Consider the following 24308-nt stretch of genomic DNA (forward strand, 5'->3'; position numbering starts at 1 on the left):
CTTATCTTTATAAATCAGTTAAAACTTGCACTTCACATCACCCATTATATCTGTACCACCCCTTAAAACAATGAAGTAATGTTTTCAATTAGTGACTTTGTATCAGAATCCTGTGTATGGAAAGACTCACCATGAAAAACTGTTATTCTCCAATTCTCATGTTTTACATTAAATTTTCTTCAAGCATTTCAAGGTAAAGAATGTAAAAATATGAGGGAAAATCTAGACAAGATAGTTATACAAAGAAAATATTTGGTAAATTATTGTAATTACAGAAAGGTATGAATGTACAGTCAATTTAAAAATAGCCTTGAACTCATATTAGGTCTTTCAAACACTAATTTTTGCACTTTTTAAATCTTAAAGAAATATCTCGAGCAAAAGAAATGTATACAGCTAGAAGGGTGATCAATTTCACAGAATGGAATGATGAGTGTAGATATGAATACTTTTCCCATGACATGCTTCTTCTTTTGTATTAAAGAAATATTTTAATACATTTACCATTCTATTCAATATTTATAATATAATATCTATTATCATCATTTGATCATACAGCAGATCTCTGATTTGATTGATATCAATAGAAGGAGGAGTAGGTTATTCATTAATGAGACAGTAATCCAACAACACAAATACTCAATTTCAAATAACCAATCTTTATAATATGGTTTTTAAGATATTAGAAGATGCCTTGCATTTTACTATGTTAAATGACAAGTCAGATCATCAGACACATTTTAAAATTAGATATGGTCAAGATTATTGTTACTCAATTTTGCTTCAATTGCTCAAATAGTTTCAGAGGAGAATTTGTTTTTGTGAAAGTTAAAGGCCAACAGAATCAGAAGTGATAGCAATTAGCTCACTCTGGACTAGGTGAGTGAGATGTATATACTAAAGCTGAGTTCACACGTAATTCGAATTCAATTCGCATTAACTAATTTGAATTAGTTTAATTCGCATTCTAAACGCTTTACATCCCAACGTCAATTCTAATTCGAATTGCAATATGAGTCAAATTCGCTTTACTATCCAAATGACGTTAACTTTTAATTCGTATTAACAAATGCTTATTTCTAATGCGAATTGAATAATTCGAATTAGCCAATTCCAATCAATTCAATTTGAAAAAGAAGAGTGTGTGAACACGATAAGTAAATTTGATTTGCATTCGATTCGAATTAAATGCTCGTGTGAACGAGGCATAAGTAATAATAAAAGGTAATCTATCTTTACTAGACAACCTGATAATAATTAGTTAAGAAAATCAACTATTGATACCAACAATCCTTATACAGACAATATATAAATTATTAACCAACCTTTGCGTCCCCTCAGAGCTTTTCCATGCTGACTGTAGTCTGTAAAAGTAACATGCAATCTTTGTTCTAGACATGCAATTCTCAAATCAATATAGAATTTTACTTATATGTCAGAGAAAAAAAATCTCATTAAATGGATAGAATTTCAGATAATTATCATGATTTCAGGTAAATAATATAAGAAGAGAAAGGTAAATATTGGAAACGTATAACAATACATATAATAGCAGGGTAAATCTGGTACATTGAACCAAGTTCATACACAGACATCTTTTAACCAGCTTCACTTGCAATCAACCTAGCCTTTGTCCCTTACAGAAATTTATACATACATATACTGTAAATTCAGAAATTATTGCAAGCAATTATTATTGCCATTTTAATGGGACAAACAATTATTTGAGAATATTGTGATTTAAGAAAAATCTGTATACAGATACATGTATTCGATATCATATAATTTAAGTTTGTGTTATTGCAAAACTCATTCAGTCCTATCATTCACATTTATAAAATCTTCACCAATATTTCTGAATTCACAATATAATATATATAGATATAGATATATCAGAATTTTCTTCAATTCAGGTTTAAAATTGTGCTCTTTAACTTAAATCATAACTATTTCAAAAGCTGTTATCATACAGTTTAGCAAACAAGACATAAGCAATGTGTCAGACTCCCAAACATCAGCATCCTCCTCCTTAATATAACCTACCTGGAGGTGCTCCTCTGTGATGGTTCATCATATTGGAATCACTGGTAGAACGTTTGGCTGAATCTTGACTTTTCTTTGTTCTAGGTAGAGTACTATTTAAATCATTTCCTGAAAATATAGACAAGCTGCCATCAATAAAGTTTACTGTAAAAAAAATCATATACATTGATATCTAAATAAACTATTAAGATTTGTCTAAGACACATGCCATGTAAACACATCGCATATTAGTGATCCATCATCCAACTCAATTGATTCTCTCTGTTGTAACTTATCATTTTAATGATGTAAGGGAGATAACTTCTTCAATTGAGTTCTTCAAGTTTTCTTAGTATGCAATTATTATGTAAGAGAGATAACTTCTTCAATTAGCTAAGTTTTCTTAGTATGCACTTATTAATTATTTTATGATGTAAGGAAGATAACTTGCTTAAATGAGTTTTCTTAGTTTGTACTTACTATTTGCTTTATGATGTAAGGGAGATTACTTCTTCAATTGAGTTCTTAGTTTTTAAGTTTTCTTAGTATGCACTTATTAATTATTTTATGATGTAAGGAAGATAACTTGCTTAATTGAGTTTTCTTAGTTTGTACTTACTTTTTGCTTTCTGATGTAAGGGAGATAACTTTGTAAATTTATTCTCTTAATGTGTATCTACTAACTTTTTTTATACTGTAAGGGAGTTAACTTGGTAAATTTATTAATAATACAGGTTACTTTATTATTTGTTATCGAAAGGAAACAATCTGTTAAGACTAAATTATTTTTTGCCCTATGCTAAATTACCTTGAGTTCTCTTAGCTTGTGCTACAGGATTCTCATATTGTGTTCTTCTATTAACATGACTGTAATATATAAGTGTTGTGAAACATATATTATATGTAAACATATCATGTACATATATCATAAAAACATAAAAAACAAAACTAACCATGATTGCCATTATAATGCAAATAAATGTTATACAATACATTTCTATATAATACATACTTCTTCTAATCAAGACAAAAGTCATTTCTCTTGCAAAACTTGCATAAAAAATCTTTAACATTTAGAAAATGTACAAGGAGCTAGAAGGAGGAAAACCAGCCATCAGATCACTTTCTAATAAACAAGTTGATCTCTGAAATAACAGTAGGTACCCAACATTGTATATTCATCAATATAACTTTTCTTGTTGAAAACAAACCAATTTTGTAAAACAAAACAAACATTTCTTCCTGCAAAGAAAAAACCAAAACCCTACATATGTTCAGAACTTCAGATCCAAGAATCACTACTAATAGAACATTTTCTCAGTATGACTATCCGAAATTATTACCCATGAAGTTAAATCTCAACATTTCAGAGAAATTTCCTAAAAATGCCTCTGAAAAAATTCTAACATTTTAAAATTGTCTTTACATATAAAGGGCTGTGAATATTTCCCTGTATGTCAAGTTTTCTTTCCTACCTCATGTACGTAACATATAACCTATTTTGTTACTCAAAGTTGATTATTTGGAAGAAAGCTGCATGTTTATATAGCTATGATTTTCTAAGTTACATTATGCAATGACCTACTTTCCTGAACTTCTAAGTGTAAACTAACAAAGAATATTACTGAGTAATCCATCAACATTCATATCAATGATATAATCCAACAAATCAGTAATTACCTTCTGTAAGTGAATTAACTTTTACATTTCAGAAGTAATAATCCTTAAAAAATAATTGCATTTCAAAAACAAGAAATTATAAATGTATATCTCTAGCTGCCAGTAAAATGTGTACTCACTCAATGTAGTATGTTCCGTAATGTGGATCTTCTACTTTCTCCCAACCAAATGGAAGTTCTGAAATATAAAATACAAAACTTTCAGCCTAAATGTCTATTTAAATTGTTGTTTCCCTCAAACTCAGTGCAATAAAAATAATACAACATTCTAACTTACAATTCTCACAATGATAACTGAAAACAGGTGAAGAAAAAAAGAGTATTACCACTACTAAACTTTAGCTGTCAATTAGCCTTCTCAAAGTAAGCCCTCAGTCAGTTAAAATACATGCAGAGTATCTAAATCATCTTTTTTATAATAAATTTAGTCCTGAAATGTTTAGTTTCATTTGTTCAAGACAAATGCCATAAACTTTAGAACTTATCTATTAACTTACCACTTGTTAAATACTTTTATAACACAAAATTTTGAAAAGAGAAGTTTCTTATCATGGCTACAAAAACTCTGTGTTTTACACTTATAAATAGTTACAGCTGTGTTTATCATATTTACATCATCACATAAATACAGATGGTGAATCTATTACACAGTTTCCTGGAGGAGACAAAGAAAGAAATTGTTTTACACAACTTTTTTACTTTCTAAGTTTGTGAAAAGTACAGTAGCCATTTTAAATACAGATATTCAATTATTAGTTACAGATACATCTGTACATGAATCAACAAACACTAATTAAATACAACTAAATGTACAAAGGAATCAGTATTTTTTTGTTTTTTCACAATTCTTGTGATATATTTTAAATGATATTGAGACTATTTCTGTATTCAGATTCCAACGTCAATAATCCCAAAGCTACTGATAGATGAGTTGTTTACATATCACCTAGACGTCTACTGTTATCAGCTAACACATACATGTATTTTGTTCATCCAAAAAGGATAACGAAGAGGAGATAAATATTAACAAGATGAGAAGGCGGCCTTCCAATGATCAGTTACAAAGGAAACGTGGTGGATTCAGATAGAAACTAAATAAAATTTGTTTTTAATTATAAATTCATTTAGTGATGTCTATCATATCAACATTAGAAATGTTAAATATCTGATAAAACAATTTAAATTCTATTAATAGTAACATAAAATCTTTATTCAAACTTATGGAGAAGTCATAAAACGTTTTGAATCTCCATGGTTATAATGTTCAGATTTCTAATTTTTAAGTTTTGTTATAAGTTTTGTTATCAGGGAGCTTTTCACTATAGTTGATGTATCCATCATTTTAACAGTAATACATTCAGACAGACACACAACAAGGGATGACAAAAAGAGTCAAACCATAACCAGTATCAGACAGGAATTTAGTAACATCTGGTACCCCTGTCAATGATACTCGTCACTCTTACTGTTGTAAATTAACACCAGTGACCTCAACATATGCTTTAGAAAAGTGACATGATGTGTTGTTGGCTTCAAAGGTCAATTTTACTCAAACACAGTACTTCAATTGAATCAATTAATTGTCTGACCAATCAATTAAAACCTTCATGACATCTGTTTATTTACAGAACTTTTTTTCAGTTTAAAGTTCAATACATTACCTTTTTTAAGGTCAGTAGAACAATTTTCCTTCAGATGGTGAACTTGGGTTTGGCTTCCCTTAATATTCTTATTATTTTTTTGTTTCACCCTAAATAATCTGTTACAAATTACTTATTATTGACAAAATTAATCTAAATAAATAATGAATGTGTCCCTATTGTATGTTTGCCATTGCCAAAACCATCCACTAGACTATCAAAGGGCAAGAAGAAAGACCCAATATCTTCTTTTTTTTTTAAGGCAATGTATTGTTGTTGGGTTGCTCTCAGTGATTGAGTGTTCCACATTTTCTTACTGTTATTTTATCTTAAAGTGTGTGTTGTTTGGTTGCTGCCACATGAACGCCCAACATAACCCAATTTTCTATATTTATGCTATAATGAACAAGCATTAGCCTTTCAAAAAGGGCTAGTCGGCTCTAAGCTGATGAAAATGGAAAGTGCTCTCGCTTTGTAGATTAATTCATTTACTAGAATAGCCATGTGCATCAATCAACAAATTTTACCACACATGTGAGGTCACACATTATGAAGTAGTATATATCGTTTAACGTTGTTGTTTACGAAACTCCAGAAGATTCGATTATTTATAGATAAAGTAGATTAAAGAAAAGTTACCTGTGTACCAATATCATGAATATGCATGATTAATGACCAGGCAAAATCTAATTGCTAAAATAGAGAGGACAAATCCGATACTCTACAGGATAGAAGGACATTTACTAGGTTTGGATTGTCCTAACCAATCAATAAACTTTTTTGATTATTCACGTCTCGTAATATCTTCTAATCAGGTAGCAAGAAAAATTCATGCACTGACTGTCCATCGTTCAATTCTTAATATCGACTTCTAGGAGTCGATAATAACATAGTCACTGTTTATATTCATTAAAATTTCCAGCTTATATTTTACTGGCAGCAGTTTTACAACCTAAGATTCTTATTTCTAATGCAATGGTTGATATTTTTTTACTCTCCCATGAAATCAAGCTGAGATTTGTAATTACAAAATATACAATATAAACATCAAAGTTCGTTTTGTTTGCCATTAGAAAGATAAGTTCTCTTGATAAAAAAGTATACATTTTTTTGGCCTATGAAACTTTCAACTTCTAATGGAAAAATCTACATACATATTAATACTTATGTTGTTAACTTATAACACTTAAATTTCCCATTTAATATCAGATGACAGAATGGCAATTATTACAAAATGCCAACACAAAAAACCAACACATGTTAAGTGTATTTTCTATATAATTTTGAGTATCCTGTACTTTTCACAGTATGAGCAACTCTATATGTATTCTGTACATTACCAATTTTCTAAATATCAAATATAAAAAGCACACGTCATCAGATTTGAAAAATACCTTTGTGTCATTTACCATTAAACCAACCCTTGTGAACATGTCTAGATTAAACAAAAAATCACACCTAGGATTTCTTTTTTTTAACCTTGCCATCTATAAGGGTAATAATGTGAACAAAAAGAATAACTATGTATATCAATTTTATAGTTCAAAACAATGATTTTTGACATAAGATACTGTTCATGAGCTATAGTGTGGCTGGAAATGTACAAAAGTACTGGGTTGACTTGAGTTGTACAAGCCTACTGTCTGGGTTGGACTGTACAAAAGTACTGGTCTTCTTGAATCGTACATAAGTATTGGTTTGGTTGAATAGTAAAAATGTTATAATTAGACTTTAACTGTACAAAGGTACTGGCATGACCTGAGCTGTACAAAAATACTAGTTTGGTTTTAGTTATACTAATGCACTGGTCATTGGTTTGAACCATAAAACAACCATTGTTTTACAAGGGTTTTTGACCATTGACCAAAGATTGTGCTCACGAGTTATGGTTTGGCTGGAAATGTACAAAAGTACTAGTTTGGTTAGGCTTTACACAATTACTGGGTTGGCTTAAACTGTACAAACGTACTGGTTGTCATGAATTGTAGAAAGTTCTGGTTTGGCTTTACTTACTAGTATTTAGTTTCTTATCTTGGAAAACCCCGGCTGAATCAAGTTTGTCAAATTTTTCTCTCCTCCATTATTTTTTATACTGCACCAACATAATTTAATTTTGCATGAGTCAAATAAGTCAATAACTTACGTTTGTATTATCAAAGTAAAAAAGTCTTAGAGGATCATAAACATCTGTTGGATAATTTTAAGATTTACTCTAAAACATAAGTTCTCCATTATTTAGAATGCCTTCTTCCTCAAAGCACTATCTTTTTATTGATGGTTATTTATATCTATCCATTTATTAATCAATTTCTTCTCTTCAAACAGATTCACACATCACATGCTATTTATTACATTTATTATAATCTAAAATAAATTCACAATCTAACATTATGTAGTTAATATATGATTATATATATGTTAGAACTTCTAGTTCCAAACAAAAATCAGTAAAAAGAAATGAATACACCACAGAATTCGAAATTAATAAACAGAAAGAACAACAGTCTTATTTGCTTTCTTTTCAATTGCATTTTCATAAAAAAAAAATAATCTTTTAATCTTTTAATGAACAAACATTCATCCCTAAAATTTAAACTACAACAGTAAAACAAAAAGTTTAGATTTCTAACTGACCTTATTTGACTTCTGAATCTTTTCACAGATTTGTAAACATCCAAGATAGCACTCCTATCAGATTTCTACCAACTTGAAGAATGTTTATTTCATGTATATTTCACTTCAGTCAAATGATGATGCGTTTTATCATGAAGAGTATGCAGTGATTATGTGTATTGGGTGAAGTACACAATGTTTAATTATCTGTAAGTAGATGTGTGATGTAAGAGTGAGTCTCCTGGGGTTCCCCGAAATCCACAGCACATTGGGAGGTCAGATTATTTGTCCACTTCTCCATGTCTTTATCAGTTAATATCAATAACTTACTCCAAAAGTTTGTTTTTATTGTCTCTGATTTCAGATGATGCATGATAACTTACTTATCTTAAGGAAATATTGAATCTGGGAAGTGAAGTTTTGCACAGTCACTGATGTTAACTTAATACCATGTGAAATACTCCATCAAAACATATGTAGATTGTCTTATAATACTCATTGTTTATATTCCTAGGTAACTTAATTATTGTATCCTAATGTTTGAATTGATTGATTTAATTTGAAGTCTAACTCCACTTATAGCACACCTGGCAGCCAGTTTTTATTGTTGGTTAAAGACTAAAGTTGAAATACCAAGAGAGAACCACCAACAGTCAGCAGGGAAACTGGAATTCTAGTCAAATAAGTCAATTAAGATTGTAGTTGAACAATGTGAACCCACAATAAGTGGGGTTACACTCTGACTACTTCAACGTTGATAGGATAGAGATCCCTGTATGAGAACAACCTCCCAACAACCAAGCTCCCTTATATATGAACAGTTTTAAACTTCACCAGTAAAACGATAAAGCATTCTCCCATAAGTCAATAGGTTACAAAGCTTTAAACCCACAATGACCTAGACACAGAAAAATTGTATCAAATTATCTGTACACTTTAATGGAGACTTATGTGCTATTTGGTGGCAGCCAGTCTTTATTGGTGAAGGAAGTCTGTGTGAACTTGGTGGCAGCCAGTCTTTATTGGTGAAGGAAGTCTGTGTGAACTTGGTGGCAGCCAGTCTTTATTGGTGAAGGAAGTCTGTGTAAACTTGGTGGCAGCCAGTCTTTATTGGTGAAGGAAGTCTGTGTGAACTTGGTGGCAGCCAGTCTTTATTGGTGAAGGAAGTCTGTGTGAACTTGGTGGCAGCCAGTCTTTATTGGTGAAGGAAGTCTGTGTGAACTTGGTGGCAGCCAGTCTTTATTGGTGAAGGAAGTCTGTGTGAACTTGGTGGCAGCCAGTCTTAATTGGTGAAGGAAGTCTGTGTGAACTTGGTGGCAGCCAGTCTTCATTGGTGAAGGAAGTCTGTGTGAACTTGGTTTGTCTGCTGCATTGATATAGAAATGACCAGGAATAAAATCTATTCTATTGGTGAGTCAAATGACCACAAGTAGCAAATGCCTCATATATAACCACAAAGACATTTGAGAGAATTTCTCATATTTATACTATTTATTTCCTTAATTTTAGGTTTAATTAAAACTCTATGGTTTGTTTATTATTGACTTGACAGTTTCTACACAATCACTGACAAGGAAGGCCTTACAAAATTAAACATGCAGTATAAAAACCTTATATTTCTGGTAATATAGAATAGGAACAAGTAAATCATAGTTTGGGGACATCCACTTGGTCTTCCAATTGTTTACCTCATGTTGTAAATTATCAAGAGACTGTTAAAACAAAAATCTACTTATTAATTTTTACTTTACATGAGTTTATAGAGAAGATGCAAATGGGGCAATTGTGCTGTATCAGCATATTAAATTATGTCAAGTATAAATGTCATTCTTAGTCATGGTTCATTATACTGATCAATACTTCAATATAACTCATCAGTTGAGGTTCAAAAACAGGAAAGAATTTAATACCCTTACCCCGGTATTCTGAAATGCAAATTAATATGCAAATTCATAAGCAAAGGTACATAACTCTTGTGGTTTTAAATAAAAATATAGTAAGGATAAGCAGAGCTATCTCTCTTATATCAAATGTTTAAAGACTATGTCATGTATGTCATTTTTGTTAAATCAGTAAGCATAGTTGTTAATGTCTGTGTCATTTTGGTCTTTTGTGGATAGTTGTCTCATTGGCAATATATCATACCACATCTTCTTTTTTATATATATATATATACCGAATAGCATAAACATTTCCATAAGTGAGTTGGTGGATATTATAATACCATTACCATACAGCTCTGTTACAATGTGAAATTTCCAAGAGATTCAACAAAATTTATGTGTTTTAAACCTTTATATCAATCATAACCTTAGATCTTTGATATGTTAAGATCAATACCATGTATGACATAGAACATAAGTATATTAAGTTTATCCTTAGCATGCGAGGTAATTAATGTATCTTTGTATGATTTCCCAGGATAATGTTTTACTAATTATATTTCTAGATCAATGTACAATCCTCTTTATGACCAACTCATGTCAGATTGATCCTTTTTTTTTAATGACTTTCAATTTTCCTAATAGAAGACATACAATTTGTACATGTACAAGTAAGATATAAAAGATATCAGATCAATTTAATAAATAAGGACTCAGTCTTTTTCAGTAGTTATTTAATGCATATAATTATATGTTTAAAGGGGGGATTGGAATTTAAAAAAACTATTGTAATTTCACTCACTGTTCATGAACCTGTCCCAAGTCAGAAACAACAAAAGTTACTTGTTTTTATCATTCTTTTATAAAGGGCAGATCATTCATGGGGTCTCTTCAATTATTTACAATTTTTCTAGACTCAGGGTAATGTAGAGCTAGAAATGTCTAGATGTCATTTGATTATTTGTGGTGTTAAGTTGCTAGCTACATTGTATCTTAACCATGTTTACCAATATATCTCTCTAATGTATATAGGTAAAAGGGATGCAAGTTTTTTTATAAAGCAAAACAGTAATATCAAATAAAATATAGGATATAATAAACTAAGTGTCAATCACCTTGAGAAAATAAAAGACAGAAATCAGGGTATATTGGATAGAGACAGAAATTGACCCTTGCTGCCACCTCCAAGACCCCTCAAACAGATGTTTCAAGGGTTCTGAACATAAAGCTTAAGACTCTCTCTACACAAGGTAAAGGATTTATATAATTAACATCCCTCTTCTGACAGGACCTGGCTAGAATTAATACAATCTGTATATCTAAGTGAACAATCCACTTTGGCAAGTATTTCATTACCGCATACGAGAGGATAACCATATTTCTATATCTTAGTAAATCCTTGGAAAGCTAATACTTAAAAAGCTTCAGTGAACCAGATACATGCCCAGATTCAGATTGACAGGTAATGGTTTATATTACCATTATTATTAAATAAGAATAATATTATATATTACACCTTCACTGTAACATATCTTATGTCTTATGTCAAACAATAGGGGGGACAATTACCATTATTACAGCCTATCAATAACACTGTTACCAGTAAATCTGTCTCTAACCTAAGTGACCAAAAATTCATTAGGGATCTTTCTAGCTGGGATGACAATCATGGATATAATCTAGAATGTCCTTCTAGACACCATATATTTGGATCACATATTTTGAGGGGAGAAGACATTTGAAAATCTATAGGAGTTTAGATACACAAGAAACTTTACTTGTTGGATTGAATTTCAACTGAATTCTAAATGGAAGGACCACAAAAAATGGATTTTTCTGTGTAATATATCTTCAAAGTTGATACAACGTAGTCAAAACCACTTCCATAAAAATGCAAGATGTGAATAACTTCTAATCAAAACCTACTTGCAGTTAATTCAATTCTACACATAATCAAATTTTTTTCTCAGTATAAAGTTGATATTAAAGAAAGATTAAAAAAAACACTGCAATTTTTAAAACATAATTTTCAATTTGCACTTTGCACAAAATACTGTTTACAACCAATTCTATTTCATTACTTTGTACTGAACTGTTGAAGCTTCTGATCTCGGTTTGTCAGTCCATTAAGACAAAAGAAAATATCAGTGGCAAAAAAAATCCCAAACTTTTTCCAATTACGAATTTTGATTCATTGCAAAGATAAAATAGCAAAGAAAAATAAGCTATGACTTTCTGCCTATTGATAAGTTATCTACTGTCTATTCTACATCTGTATGAATGTTGTTTATTATTTTGTAGATTTCTTGACATTCTGATGCTTTTGCACTGACAATGGGTTTGCACTATAGATACATGATTACATCATAGCCATCACTGAGTCAGCTGTTGTCATTCTCATGTTTTTTTCTCTCTCTCTCTCTCAATCTGAAGAATCAATATCAATGACATAGCACATGGATAAAACATTAGGAATACATTAAAGGGTGGTCATTTAGATGATTCAGTCAAATTCATTATATAATTACATGTATTGGAAAAGTCTAAATAATTTGGACACTTTAGTAATTGAACATGATTTGATCACTACAAGACTCACCATCAACAGCTATAATACAGACATAAGTTGAGACTCAAGAGATGCATTGAAGTAACAATAGTTTACATAATAGACAGATTTTAGACAGTTACAAAAACCTACAGTATAAAAAGAAATCTGACAAATAGGGAGAATCACTAGGTTTATCCAACACTTAGGTCAAACCAGACTTGTATTTGATGAGACACCACTTTTTAAAAAAAATACTGGTGGGCTTGTTAGAATAATGTTTCTGGTAGGGTGAAATGTCTTTAATACTGTGGATTCATAATTATTTGCTGGATACCAATTCTCTGATCTCATTGGATTTCATGTGTTAAAAAATAGTTTGTCTTAGTACAGCTGCTTCTATTTTGTATGTCCATCAACATAACTGAACTAAATGGCAAATGTCAAAATTCTTCTCTACTATTATGTTTCAATCGTTATTTCCTATTTCTCCTCCACAGATTATTTTTTCATCATTTCCTTGTCCCATTCATAAACTTTTTCATATTTTTTAGTATATATATATATCTTTATGATAGTCAAACATGAAAAAAACATAAAATACCCTATACTATTAGAGATGCAGTTCATGACCTCAAACCATAGAGCACTATACAACCTTTAATAATAATGAAGACCAGCTATGATGATAATCTAAGTGCCAATTAAAATTCCTAGACTTTGACAACACAGTGTAATTAGCCTTACAGTGTCTTCCACAACTAATACAAACAATCCATCCATCAATCCTTGGCTATACCATGTGTATACAACCATTCTTAGCATGTAATATTGCCTAATTCATTACACCTATGGTAAACCATTTATCATGCATAACTAATGTAGCAAGACCTCAGATGATTACTAAAAAAACATCAAAGATAATGACGGTCCATTTATACTCAAGTTCTGTGACATAAGCCATCAGGCATGAAGAGTTCAGAGGGAAAACATTGCCCAAAGACAAAAATTCAGCTGAAAACTTCAAGAATTTTGTCAAAAAAACAATGTTCTTGTAATCATAATGAAAAACAGAGTCAAGGGTCTGTAACATGTCAGAAGAAGTATGTCATAAGACTGGACCCAGAATGGAAGCAATCATTACAAAACAAAGAGGAAAGAAGAAACTAGAGGCTCCAAGGAAATCTGTTTCACTCACCTAATCATTTTTGCATAAGTTGATACATTTGTGCATGTACAATGCAACAAGAATATTTGTGATTGGAAATAGTGTGATCTTAAATCGTTGTCATGCTGATGGTTTGTGTTTGACCATATTTCAGTATATCAATTGTAAATTCAAATTTATTGCTATTTTGTGCATATTTCCTTTGATCTTTTTTTTTGATAATTTTGCCTATCATGCTACTTGCTTGTGATGGAAAATTATCGCTTGAAACTAAGGAGGCACGTGGCGGTGCAAATGAAATTGACATGAAATTGACAACGTCATCATAGGTAAAATAGAGATAAACAGATTATCATTGGTCATTTCAACTCGATTGTATTTCTCACATTCGCCATACCGATTTAAGCGAGAAAATCAATCTCGTTGAGATGATCAACGATAATCTATAAACAATGACGATTTCAGCAAAGTGTACTTGTTTGTAATTAATTTTTTTGCTGGGTCAATTTTACTACAAATGTTACTATCTAAAATAGTTTTAATGAAAATTTGATAAATTTGAGTGTATTTTCCTATCTTTTGCATATTTACTGGCTAGATTTAGTGGAATGATTTCAGTGTTTGGTTCAACACCACTTTATTGGACAATTCTAATAAACAGCTGTGCCATGAGCCATGATACGCCAGTTGCTTTTTAAAATAATAAAAATCAATATCTCTGAAACATAAAATCTAAAAATTTTAAAAATCAAAATGGAGCTTATGTCAATAGATATAAACAATGCACTGAAGTTTTACGAAAACTGCTGAAAGCATTTTTGAGTAATTGTCCAAAAACTAGAAAAAAAAAACCACCATAATATGTCCTGTAAACGCGCATATAAAAATGATTTAAAACTTAAAATTGTGATCTAGAAACATGAATTGTATACCAACTTTTCAAACATTTGTATCTTCATCAGTTCATGATTATTTGTACCATTAAAACAATTTATATGAAACTGAATTCACCAGGTTTCAACTTTCACTGCATAATATCTCTTATCTAATCAAAACTATTCTTGATCATTTTTGCTGTCTTCAATAATAAACTGTAACTAAAGAATATATACTACGAGATCCACATCTGAATAAGCAATACATATTATAGGTTACACTAGTTCTTACATTAAAGGGGTCGATATTCTAAATATAGGTGGAGATGAAGAGGTGGAGATGAAGAGGTGAATCAAAATCTTATCAACAAACTTTCAAATTAAATGTATCAGGTACATTTACTTGTATTGTAGTTAATTCATTTTCATAAATGTAAAATGTAAAAGTGCTAAATCAAACAATTAAACTTAGAATAGGTACCCTTCAGAGATCCCCATTCTAAAACAATAATAATGATGTTACGATATCTATATCAAAGAATATCAGAAGTTAAAATTTGCCATTTTCATAAATATTTTAAATTTGATTCATATATGATTTTACTTATGTAAGCATGTAGAAACTGCAACTTACATCAAATCCATCTTTTTTTTTTATATTTGTTTATCTTATCTGAAAGAACAGTATGTTTATTGTAAGAATTCTTGCACTGTAATATATTAACACAGATCATTGACACTAAAGCTCAATCAAAATGAAACTGATTTATAATCATTTCTAAGTACATTCATATTTTGCCTTTCTTGTCTTTAATTTATATACAAGTTCAGCAAAGGTCTATATATATATGACACTGTGGCATGCAAACAGTACACATTCAACAATAAACACCTTCAAAAATATATGACCACTTTGATAAGAAATGCAGAATACTAGCCTTTATCACATATTTGTTACGAATACGTCTGGTTTTGCATATGCAATAACCTCAAAATTGCCCGGGGCAAAAAAGAGCATATTGATATTGTGCCCTGATTCTATATGACGTGACGTCACTGCGTCCTTAACGACACGTTTGTGATAAAATGTTTAAGATTTTACCTTTTATCTTTCATTAAATTGTTATAATTGACCTTTTTTTCTCTTTTCTGCAGAAAATTAAATATGTGATAAAAAGATTATAACATGTCTTTTCCATATTGGCCCTGGTATCATCCCTCGACCCATATCGGCCCTCGTCTCATCACATATTTGTTACGAATACGTTAGGTTTTGCATATGCAATAACCTCAAAATTGCCCGGGGCAAAAAAGACGATATTAATATTGTGCCCTGATTCCAAATGACGTCACGTCATTGCGTCCTTGACGACACTCTTGTGATACAAAATTTAAAATTTTACCTGTTATGTTTCATTAAATTGGTATAATTGAACTGTGTGTCTCTATTCTGCAGAACTTAGATATGTGATAAATAGATTATAACATGTCTTTTCCATATTGGCCCTGGTATCATCCCTCGACCCATATCGGCCCTCGGCTAAAGCCTTGAGGCCGATATGGGAGTCTCGGGATGATACCAGGGCCAATATGGAAAAGGCCATGTTATAATCTATACTTATGAAAGACCTTCAAAAACATATGACCACTTTGATAAGAACGGCAGAATACTTGCCTTTACTAACTTTGAACACCACTTTACACCGACAATCTTCACCTTTGCCATGTTTTGCGCATTCAGTTAACGGAATTAATTGTCCTGGCTTTGTTGGTATTGCTATACCATTAATCATAATGATACCCGAGTCACTTGTCCCACTACTGACACTTCTAGAGGGACTATTCCCCATGGCGATACCCGACTCGCTGGTCCCACTACTAACACTTCTAGCAGGACTATTCACCATGGCGATACCTAACTCACTGGTCCCACTGCTGATACTTCTACTTGGACTATAAACCATGGTAATATCTGATTCACTGGTCCCACTACTGACACTCTTAGTGAGACTATCAAGACTGTTTTTGGATACACTATCACTATTGTCAGAGAGACTTTTAGCCAGACTCTCATCACTATCTATTACTCCAGAAACATTAGAAGTATCAGATTTACTATCCATGTCTATAATACTGCTTTTTCCTCTACCTCCATTCACTTTTTGTAAAAGAACCATTGTCCGAGTGTATATAAAGTCACCCAAAGTTATGCTTCCGAATTTTTAACGAAAAAAAGCATAGAGATACTTTAGTCAAGTTTGGCAACAGTTCATACTATGCCATCAATACAAATTGCATGTCGTCTTTGGTGTCATCACCTCATATTTTTAAACCTCCATGTTTTCCATCCATTATAGTCTTATAATAATAATAAGATAAAGCTCTGACAAGATCCTGATGAATGGACTGTTCGGTAATTATCCTGTGGAGTTTTGACGAGTTTATAATTAATTGGTGATTACTAACTTGTGTGGTGCATAGGAAATCCCTGTCCAGTTCTAATAATTTTACAAAAACATTTTCTCCATAAAAAATATATATCTGATTAAATATCTATACAGATCTGCACGAAACATGTCCACTATAATAGATATATATCGAACTCAATAGACCTGTCCCAATGTTTGTAATTACTCAAACAAGATAACAAGTATTCACAGTATGTCTGTACAATTTATATCTAATTGAAATTGAAATGGAACACCTCTAATATAATTTAACTCCCTTTCAACAATTGTTCCTGGCGGGTGAATGTTTTTAATCATATAATCAACTATATATCCAACTGCAGAAACAGTTTTTATTAAAGCATGATGAATATCATTTTGACCTAGTATCTGTGAATAATTCCCATTTAATCTGCAGAAATCTGAGTTGCATTAAATTAAGACAAACATCTAACACAGAAAATTCTTTCACTTTTTGATGATAATATGAATGGTAATCTGAACACATTTGTCTGCAAATTTTACAAATTTTCCATCAACTCATTGCAGGTTCCATATGGATTTGTATAGCTTATTTTTTCAAACTAAACACAAATGTGACATGTGCAATCTGTCAAAAAATCAGCTAAAAATGCCAGAGGTAATTTACGATCCGTGGATCAAAGTTGTCCTTTCTGCATACTAAAAGTGTAAGGATCTGAGATCTCCTTATAATTTGTTTAACTACCTCGAGTTACATAAGATCTCCATCAAGTTCTAAGACAATGATAGGAGGAGATAAGGCCCTCCTCAGATAGACATGATGAATGAAAAACAAAGGTATCCTATCATTAACACGTTTTTCACTTTCAATCTTCAAGTTCTAAGGTTTCAAAATCACAGAATATAGATGTAAAAACTTAAGTTTTAAACAAGTGTCAATATTACAACAATGTTTGAAATTCTTATTGAAGTCAATACTGTTTATATGACTATTTCCAACATAAAATTGCCAACTTATCATTCAACAGCGTAGAAATATGCTATTCACTAATTAATGTTAAGATCCAGTGTGCTCATCATAAAGTGTGACTATACTGTTGTTAACATGTTATCTAATAACAAACAGGTTTCTAATCATTTGTATTTATTTAACATCAGAGAATGAATGCTATATACTCCTAAGTGTAAAATTCTTACAACTGAAATTAGTATAACTTTCCAGGTTTGATCAGTTGTCAGTGATCATAGGAAAGAAACTTAGGTTACTGATCTATTCCACTGTTCACTCAATTAATCCTATAAATTAACGAGGTGTTTGGTTCCAAGTCTAATTAAAACTTTATTTATTTTTCATGCTGCTGTCCAGAACTTTATTCATATTCAATGAATAAATCATTTATACCCTAAATTGACACTAATTTCCAATATCTGTATTTCCTTTATGTTTGCCCTTGAAAATTTAAATACAGCAGAGATGATGTTATAATAAGCAGGTGTTTTCTGTGTTAAATTTTTACTTTTTGTCAAATATTTTTGTCAAAACGAAGACCTTTATTTGTGTTTAGATGACCTCAGCTGTCGCAGGTAGTCTTCAGGGTCGGTCCATTAATTACTCCACAAGTATACAAGTATGGCTCCTGAAGTTTGATTTTATCTTCTTCTAAAACTTTCAAGCTATTTCACAGATTTGAGAGATTAAGAAACCCTTAACATGCTTTAAGTAGCTATATCTCTAGTTTATATGTGTCCTCACTGAACTAAAACCTCTTCTCTTTGGCTGATCAGTAAATATTTGATCGTGCACTCACAAAACCTTGATGTTTTATATCCAATTACAAATAACTTCAAAAGTCTTATTCAAAAATGCCTCAGATATTCTGCTTAATAGTTGAACAAAAAACAAACTTGTATTGTATGGAAAGTTTCCCCGACCACTTTATCAGATGTTTATATCTTTCCCAGTGATATGATGACCATCCAAACTGAAGCTTCTATAAATCCCAGAAGAGATAAGTTATATCAATCAGAATAGACTTTATATATAGTAGTATATGCAAATATCTATATGTTCATCCAGCTTCAAAAGTCAAAAGTTTTAAAATCTACAAGTTCATCCAGCTTCAATAGTCAAAAGTTTTAAAAACTTTTCAATTTGATCCAGTTTCAATAGTTGAAGTTTTAAAAGCTACAAGTTCATCCAGTTTCTATAGTCAAAGTTTTAAAATCTACAAGTTCATCCAATTTCAATGGTCAAAAGTTTTCAATAGTCAAAAGTTTTAAAATATCACTTCTTTATGCACAAAATGTATAATAACTTCCTCTTTTATTGTATAACGAAACTGTTTTTTGCACTAAGTAAGATCCTCTAATGTATTTCCATCATCCTTCCATTTATATATTTGACAGAACTGAGTACCCAATATTTACTACTCAAAAAACATTTTATACAACTTCCCTTTAGATCTGTCACCATTTTCTTCTATGTTTACACAATCAATGGCAACTTTATATTTTATAAAAGGTAGAATTGTATACATTTAAAACTTTGATCGATACCATCTGTTTCAGATAAACATACAGAAGCTTAGGTCATCTCAGCCAGACTCCCATAAAGTCTTGGGTCTACTAAAAATTATAAACAGTTTATGTATCTGGCAGTCTAAACCTCCCTCAGACCTGAGTAATACTTATGTCACAATTTAATCTATTTTTATTTTTCTCCTCACTTAGTCATTTCTTATTGTTCTAACTGATATTTATCAATACTATTGAATATTAATTTGTGATCACACTGACTCACTATTTTCTTCCTTCCTACCTTACAGGTGAAAAAAATGAATTTTGGGATAAATGTAAAAGGATGACACTAGTTGTAACTGTGTCTTGGAAATAAATACTCAATTATTTCCTAAATAACCTAAGGCTATCCAACAATGAATTCTTATTGTGAATCAACTTGTCACTTTCAATAATAATCGATTACCATTTTAAGATGAAAATGATTTTTAAAGTATTGACAAAAAAACTTTCGTTTTAAAACTAACTGCTTTTTAATAAAAAAAATCTCATTTAACATGCGGTCTATAAAACACTAAGAATTTTTTAGTGTCAAAAAGAGTAAAAGTGGATTTACGTAGAAAGATTGAACATTGAGATTAATCAATGTATTATGGAGTATACAACAGCTGTTATTATAGAAGTCACAAAGCTTTAATATCCAGGTGACCGACTGTAACATTCTTATAAGGATTTTTTTACCTGTTGCAAACCAGTATTCAATTACACAAATCATATTGTATCCCTAACACATTTATACCCAAAGTTTTCAATGATAATCATACTAACATCTGCCTTTTTTTGTCATCAGTATGAGGACTTGTTGGTTGTATTTTTTTCTCTTTTCTTTTCAGCTTTCTCTTGGTAGCCTGATGTTGTATTGATAGTACTTATTGTTCCGTGTGACCAATAGTCAACGGTAACAGCTTTTTCAAATTTCATTCAATTAATTTCAAAACCTGATTTTAAATTTAAATTTAAAAAAAAACCCATACTGACCATCTGTCACATTTACAACACTTTTATACATTTTCTTCACATATTTTGAGAAAGAAATATGATTTTGTGATGACAGAATATAATTTATTACAGACATGCAAGATATTAATGTCGTGCTCATAATACATGTAGGGAGGCTTAGGTAAGAAACAAAACATCTTCTTAGAGAAAATAGCAATCCAATGCAGGTGATGAAAAAATCCTGAAAACCATCCAAGATTGTACAGACTGTTGACATTACCCAGATAAGTTTTCTTTCATTGATTGGACATTTTGTATCAACAGAGAAAACAAGTAAAATATCAAAATAGTCCGAATCATGGAACTTCATGACAGAAAATCTATTTATGGAAGTGATTATTTCCTTTCTGACATCAGAAACTAAATTTAAAAGGTCTGAATAAAATCTGATTTGCTGTTCATGTGAAGTAAACGTTGTTGTTTTTTTTAAGAAAAGGAGATATTTGCTGTATGGATTCAAGCCTACAGTTCTATAACAATTTTATCATTTTCTTAGTTCTGATACTCTATGTGAGAGATCTAGTTAAGACCAAAGGCTCAATTGCAGTCTTAAAGTATATGATTCATGCAACTTTTCAACATCAATGGAACTTGCAACCACATGAAACAGAGTTATAAAACATTTTTATTGATTTCAAAGTCTTAAAAAAAAAGAGTTTTCCCTGGAGGGCTGTTTCATTAACTTAGGTCCCATCCTTTAAAATATAAAATTCCCTACCGCCCCTCTTTATAAACCTTATCTCTCAATTTCAATGACCAGCATCCTTCTTGTCTCCTCCCCCTCCCATAAACCATCACCACCAAAAAACAATATCCTGGAGAAAAAAACTATGTATAAGGATATAATTCATTGACAGGTTGTACTGGTAATATTGTTACAGTTTCTTGTATTATTATATCATGACACCTTTCAGAGAGATTCTGCTTATTAAAATAATTTTCTTTCCCACACTAGAGTTGAACATGACACGGAAATGGTGCACATAAAAAGATGCAGTTAGCTCATTAACAGTATATTATCACCTGTTATATAACACAGATCTCCACACCATGTGTATCTAACCATAACAATAGAGGTATGATATATAATGTCTTAAACTGATAATAAACAGTGTCAGACTCCAGACATGGTACTGCCCTCAAACTGATACCCAGTTACCTCCCTTTGATAAACAACAATATTACCCTGACAGTACATCTGTGATTTTTAATGTAAACATGGACTGTTAATGTTGTTTAAATCTCATTGCATTAGTCTAAAAAGATGTGTGACCCAAAAATATAACAAATATACTTGGGGCTAGTGCTAGGTACAATGTATCTGATATTTTCTGTAATGTTTTCTACAACATATACACATTTTATCATTTCACATTCACTGTGACTTCAGTTGAGACATATCTGTACAAGCAGTGCAAAAACATGGTAAATATACTGAGAAATGCAAGATCAAACACAATATTGAATTCAGTATTAACTTGGAAATTCATACAACAGGACTGAAACTTGTAGAAGAGAAGAACAAGTTTCATTTCCATTAAATGGACTCAAAAGGAGACAATAACAAAAGGAAACAAAAACAATAGTCTAGTATACAATACATAGAAAAGAAAAAGCAGTTTGAACATCATGAACTACACACATATATAAATATATATCATTCTTGTATTAAAAACTCCATACAGAAGCTAAAGCATTCAAACTAAAGGAAGAAGTTGCATGTGAGGTAATACAAACTACACACCACTTGTTATATATGACATTGAAAAAGATTCTTCACTCAATGGGAATAATCAAATTTAAGGTGGTACCTAACACATTAACTAAAATTTATTTGGCTCGTTTAATTTTCTTAAAATTTTGACAAAATATTTACTTTGACCCTTTTACAAAAATATAAAAATTTCAAAAAATTTGAACCAACCGTTTTATCAGAAAAATTACACTGGTTATATAGCAGTTTGACAAACTCTTATTTTGATCATTGAGAAGCTTAATATACCCTTAACAACACAACGCAATTAAAACGTTTAGCTGATTTTACAGAGTTATCTCCCTGTAGTGTTAGGTACCACCTTAAAGTATTCTCAAACAGGAAGATCTCACTTCTTTTTCACATTATTATCTTAACTATCAACAGAGCAAGCTGACCCTTCTCAAAGATCACTAATAAAAATAAATCATCATGTTATCATATACCTTTCTAAAAACTTCCTCCATCAAATGTATATTTCATTATTTATATATCAGATGTAGGTTACTCCATGATTCATAAGGTGTTTAAAATTACATCTGAATTACGAACTGTTTTATCTCAAAACATTTCAGCTCTTGTTAATGATCATAACTTATCCTATAACAAATGATTAAATGAAACAGACTGAATAAGATATACTTTTAATTATTCAATAGTTCTATAATATACTCTATTTTCAGTTTCATATTAACATTTATATGTCTGAACATGAATTGCTTTTTTAGATGAATTTTCTTTTATCTATAGACCCCCCTTTTTTCCCCGCTGGAATTTCACTACATAATTTCTTTCTACACTGGCTTATCAACAATAATTTGCTTGAATCATGGCCTGAGCATGCTCTGTGTAGATTTTGAAGTGCGATTGTATAATTTTTAATCATTATCAACATTGAATTTTTTTAAACCTACAGCAAACTTGTTTAGCATTCTGTACATCTATATATTTTTTTATCAGAAGTTTGCCCTGAAGGGTGAATTATGTTGATGGGTATTAATATTTCAATGAAACAGCATCACAACAAGATCTTTATGTCAAAGTATCATCTTAAAGATATGGGAATCAAAATCATCAATAATATATCCTGTAGTCAGTTTTATTTCTAACAACCATTCACAAAATCTTGGTTTGAAATCAATAACCAAATAATTTTCTATTTAATTTGGCAATTAATAGGTCATAATTGGTAAATAAAAATTATTGGAATACATAAAAGGTCAACAGATTTACTGTAACTAAAATGTTTACCCTTGAACTAATCAATATAACGGTCATCCACAGTATATTTAAGTTGATGGGGTTTTTTTTTCATTATCATTTTATACTTGTATCAAATGACTGCCACTATTGAACTATCTAACATTGTTGTTTGTAATATTAGTTGAAATTATTATTGTACAAAACCTTGGATCATTGATTGATCTGCTAGTAAAAGTTTATCAATTGGTTACATTCAATAAAACACAGCTGGGTTAAAATATTTTTAAACTGTTTGTTTGTGTGTTTTTCAGAGTTTTTAAGAAGTTTAGAGTTGTATGTTTCTGGTGATATTATTTGAACAACAATTTTGCTCTGTCCCTTTTGTGTTCATGCTATAGGATTTTTATTATCTCTAACTATCACAATTCTATAATAATGTATATTCTATGTGTAAATATTCATCAATAAATGAAAACCTATAATGTAAACCAACTAACTTTTGCAGATACTATTTTCTGACCATGCTTCTGTAATAACATCAGAAAATTGACGTTGTGATCATTTTTTTTTATAACACAATCTTCCTACGTGTAAAAGTCGTTTAAATAAATCCATCCTGAAAATTAGTTGGCTTACACTAAAATTCAGAAATTAATGTGATTAGTGAATGCATCTTACTATTGAAAACTTGCATTTGTTCTGATTAAATATATATACTAGTAGAAAAAAGTACTACATTTCACAATATGTGTTCATATATTACAAATATTAAATTTCACAATATGTGTTCAAATATTTCAAACATCAACTTTATATGAATAAAGATTTATGAAAATTGAGCAAGATTTACCCTTTTAGAATGTTGGACAGTGCTCAATTCCTGTTTTCAAACTTGTCATGGTCCTTGCAAACATGTTAG

General features: G+C 30.7%; 1 protein-coding gene across 4 annotated transcripts in view; it reads right to left on the minus strand.

Annotated features, from left to right (window-relative positions):
* LOC139511247 (membrane-associated guanylate kinase, WW and PDZ domain-containing protein 1-like) overlaps nt 1-24308 on the minus strand; it is a 77205-nt gene that overhangs the window by 36737 nt on the left and 16160 nt on the right. For 3 of the 4 annotated variants that reach the window (XM_071297866.1, XM_071297857.1, XM_071297848.1), the window contains 4 exons: nt 3822-3879; nt 2831-2889; nt 2044-2151; nt 1326-1364 (listed from right to left, as the gene is read on the minus strand). In XM_071297866.1, coding sequence (XP_071153967.1) covers nt 1326-1364; nt 2044-2151; nt 2831-2889; nt 3822-3879 — 264 coding nt within the window. The remainder of the gene's footprint in view (nt 1-1325; nt 1365-2043; nt 2152-2830; nt 2890-3821; nt 3880-24308) is intronic. The other variant, XM_071297875.1, reaches the window with a different exon arrangement.

The sequence above is a fragment of the Mytilus edulis genome, chromosome 1 (genome assembly GCF_963676685.1).
Source record: "Mytilus edulis chromosome 1, xbMytEdul2.2, whole genome shotgun sequence".
NCBI lineage: Eukaryota > Metazoa > Mollusca > Bivalvia > Mytilida > Mytilidae > Mytilus > Mytilus edulis.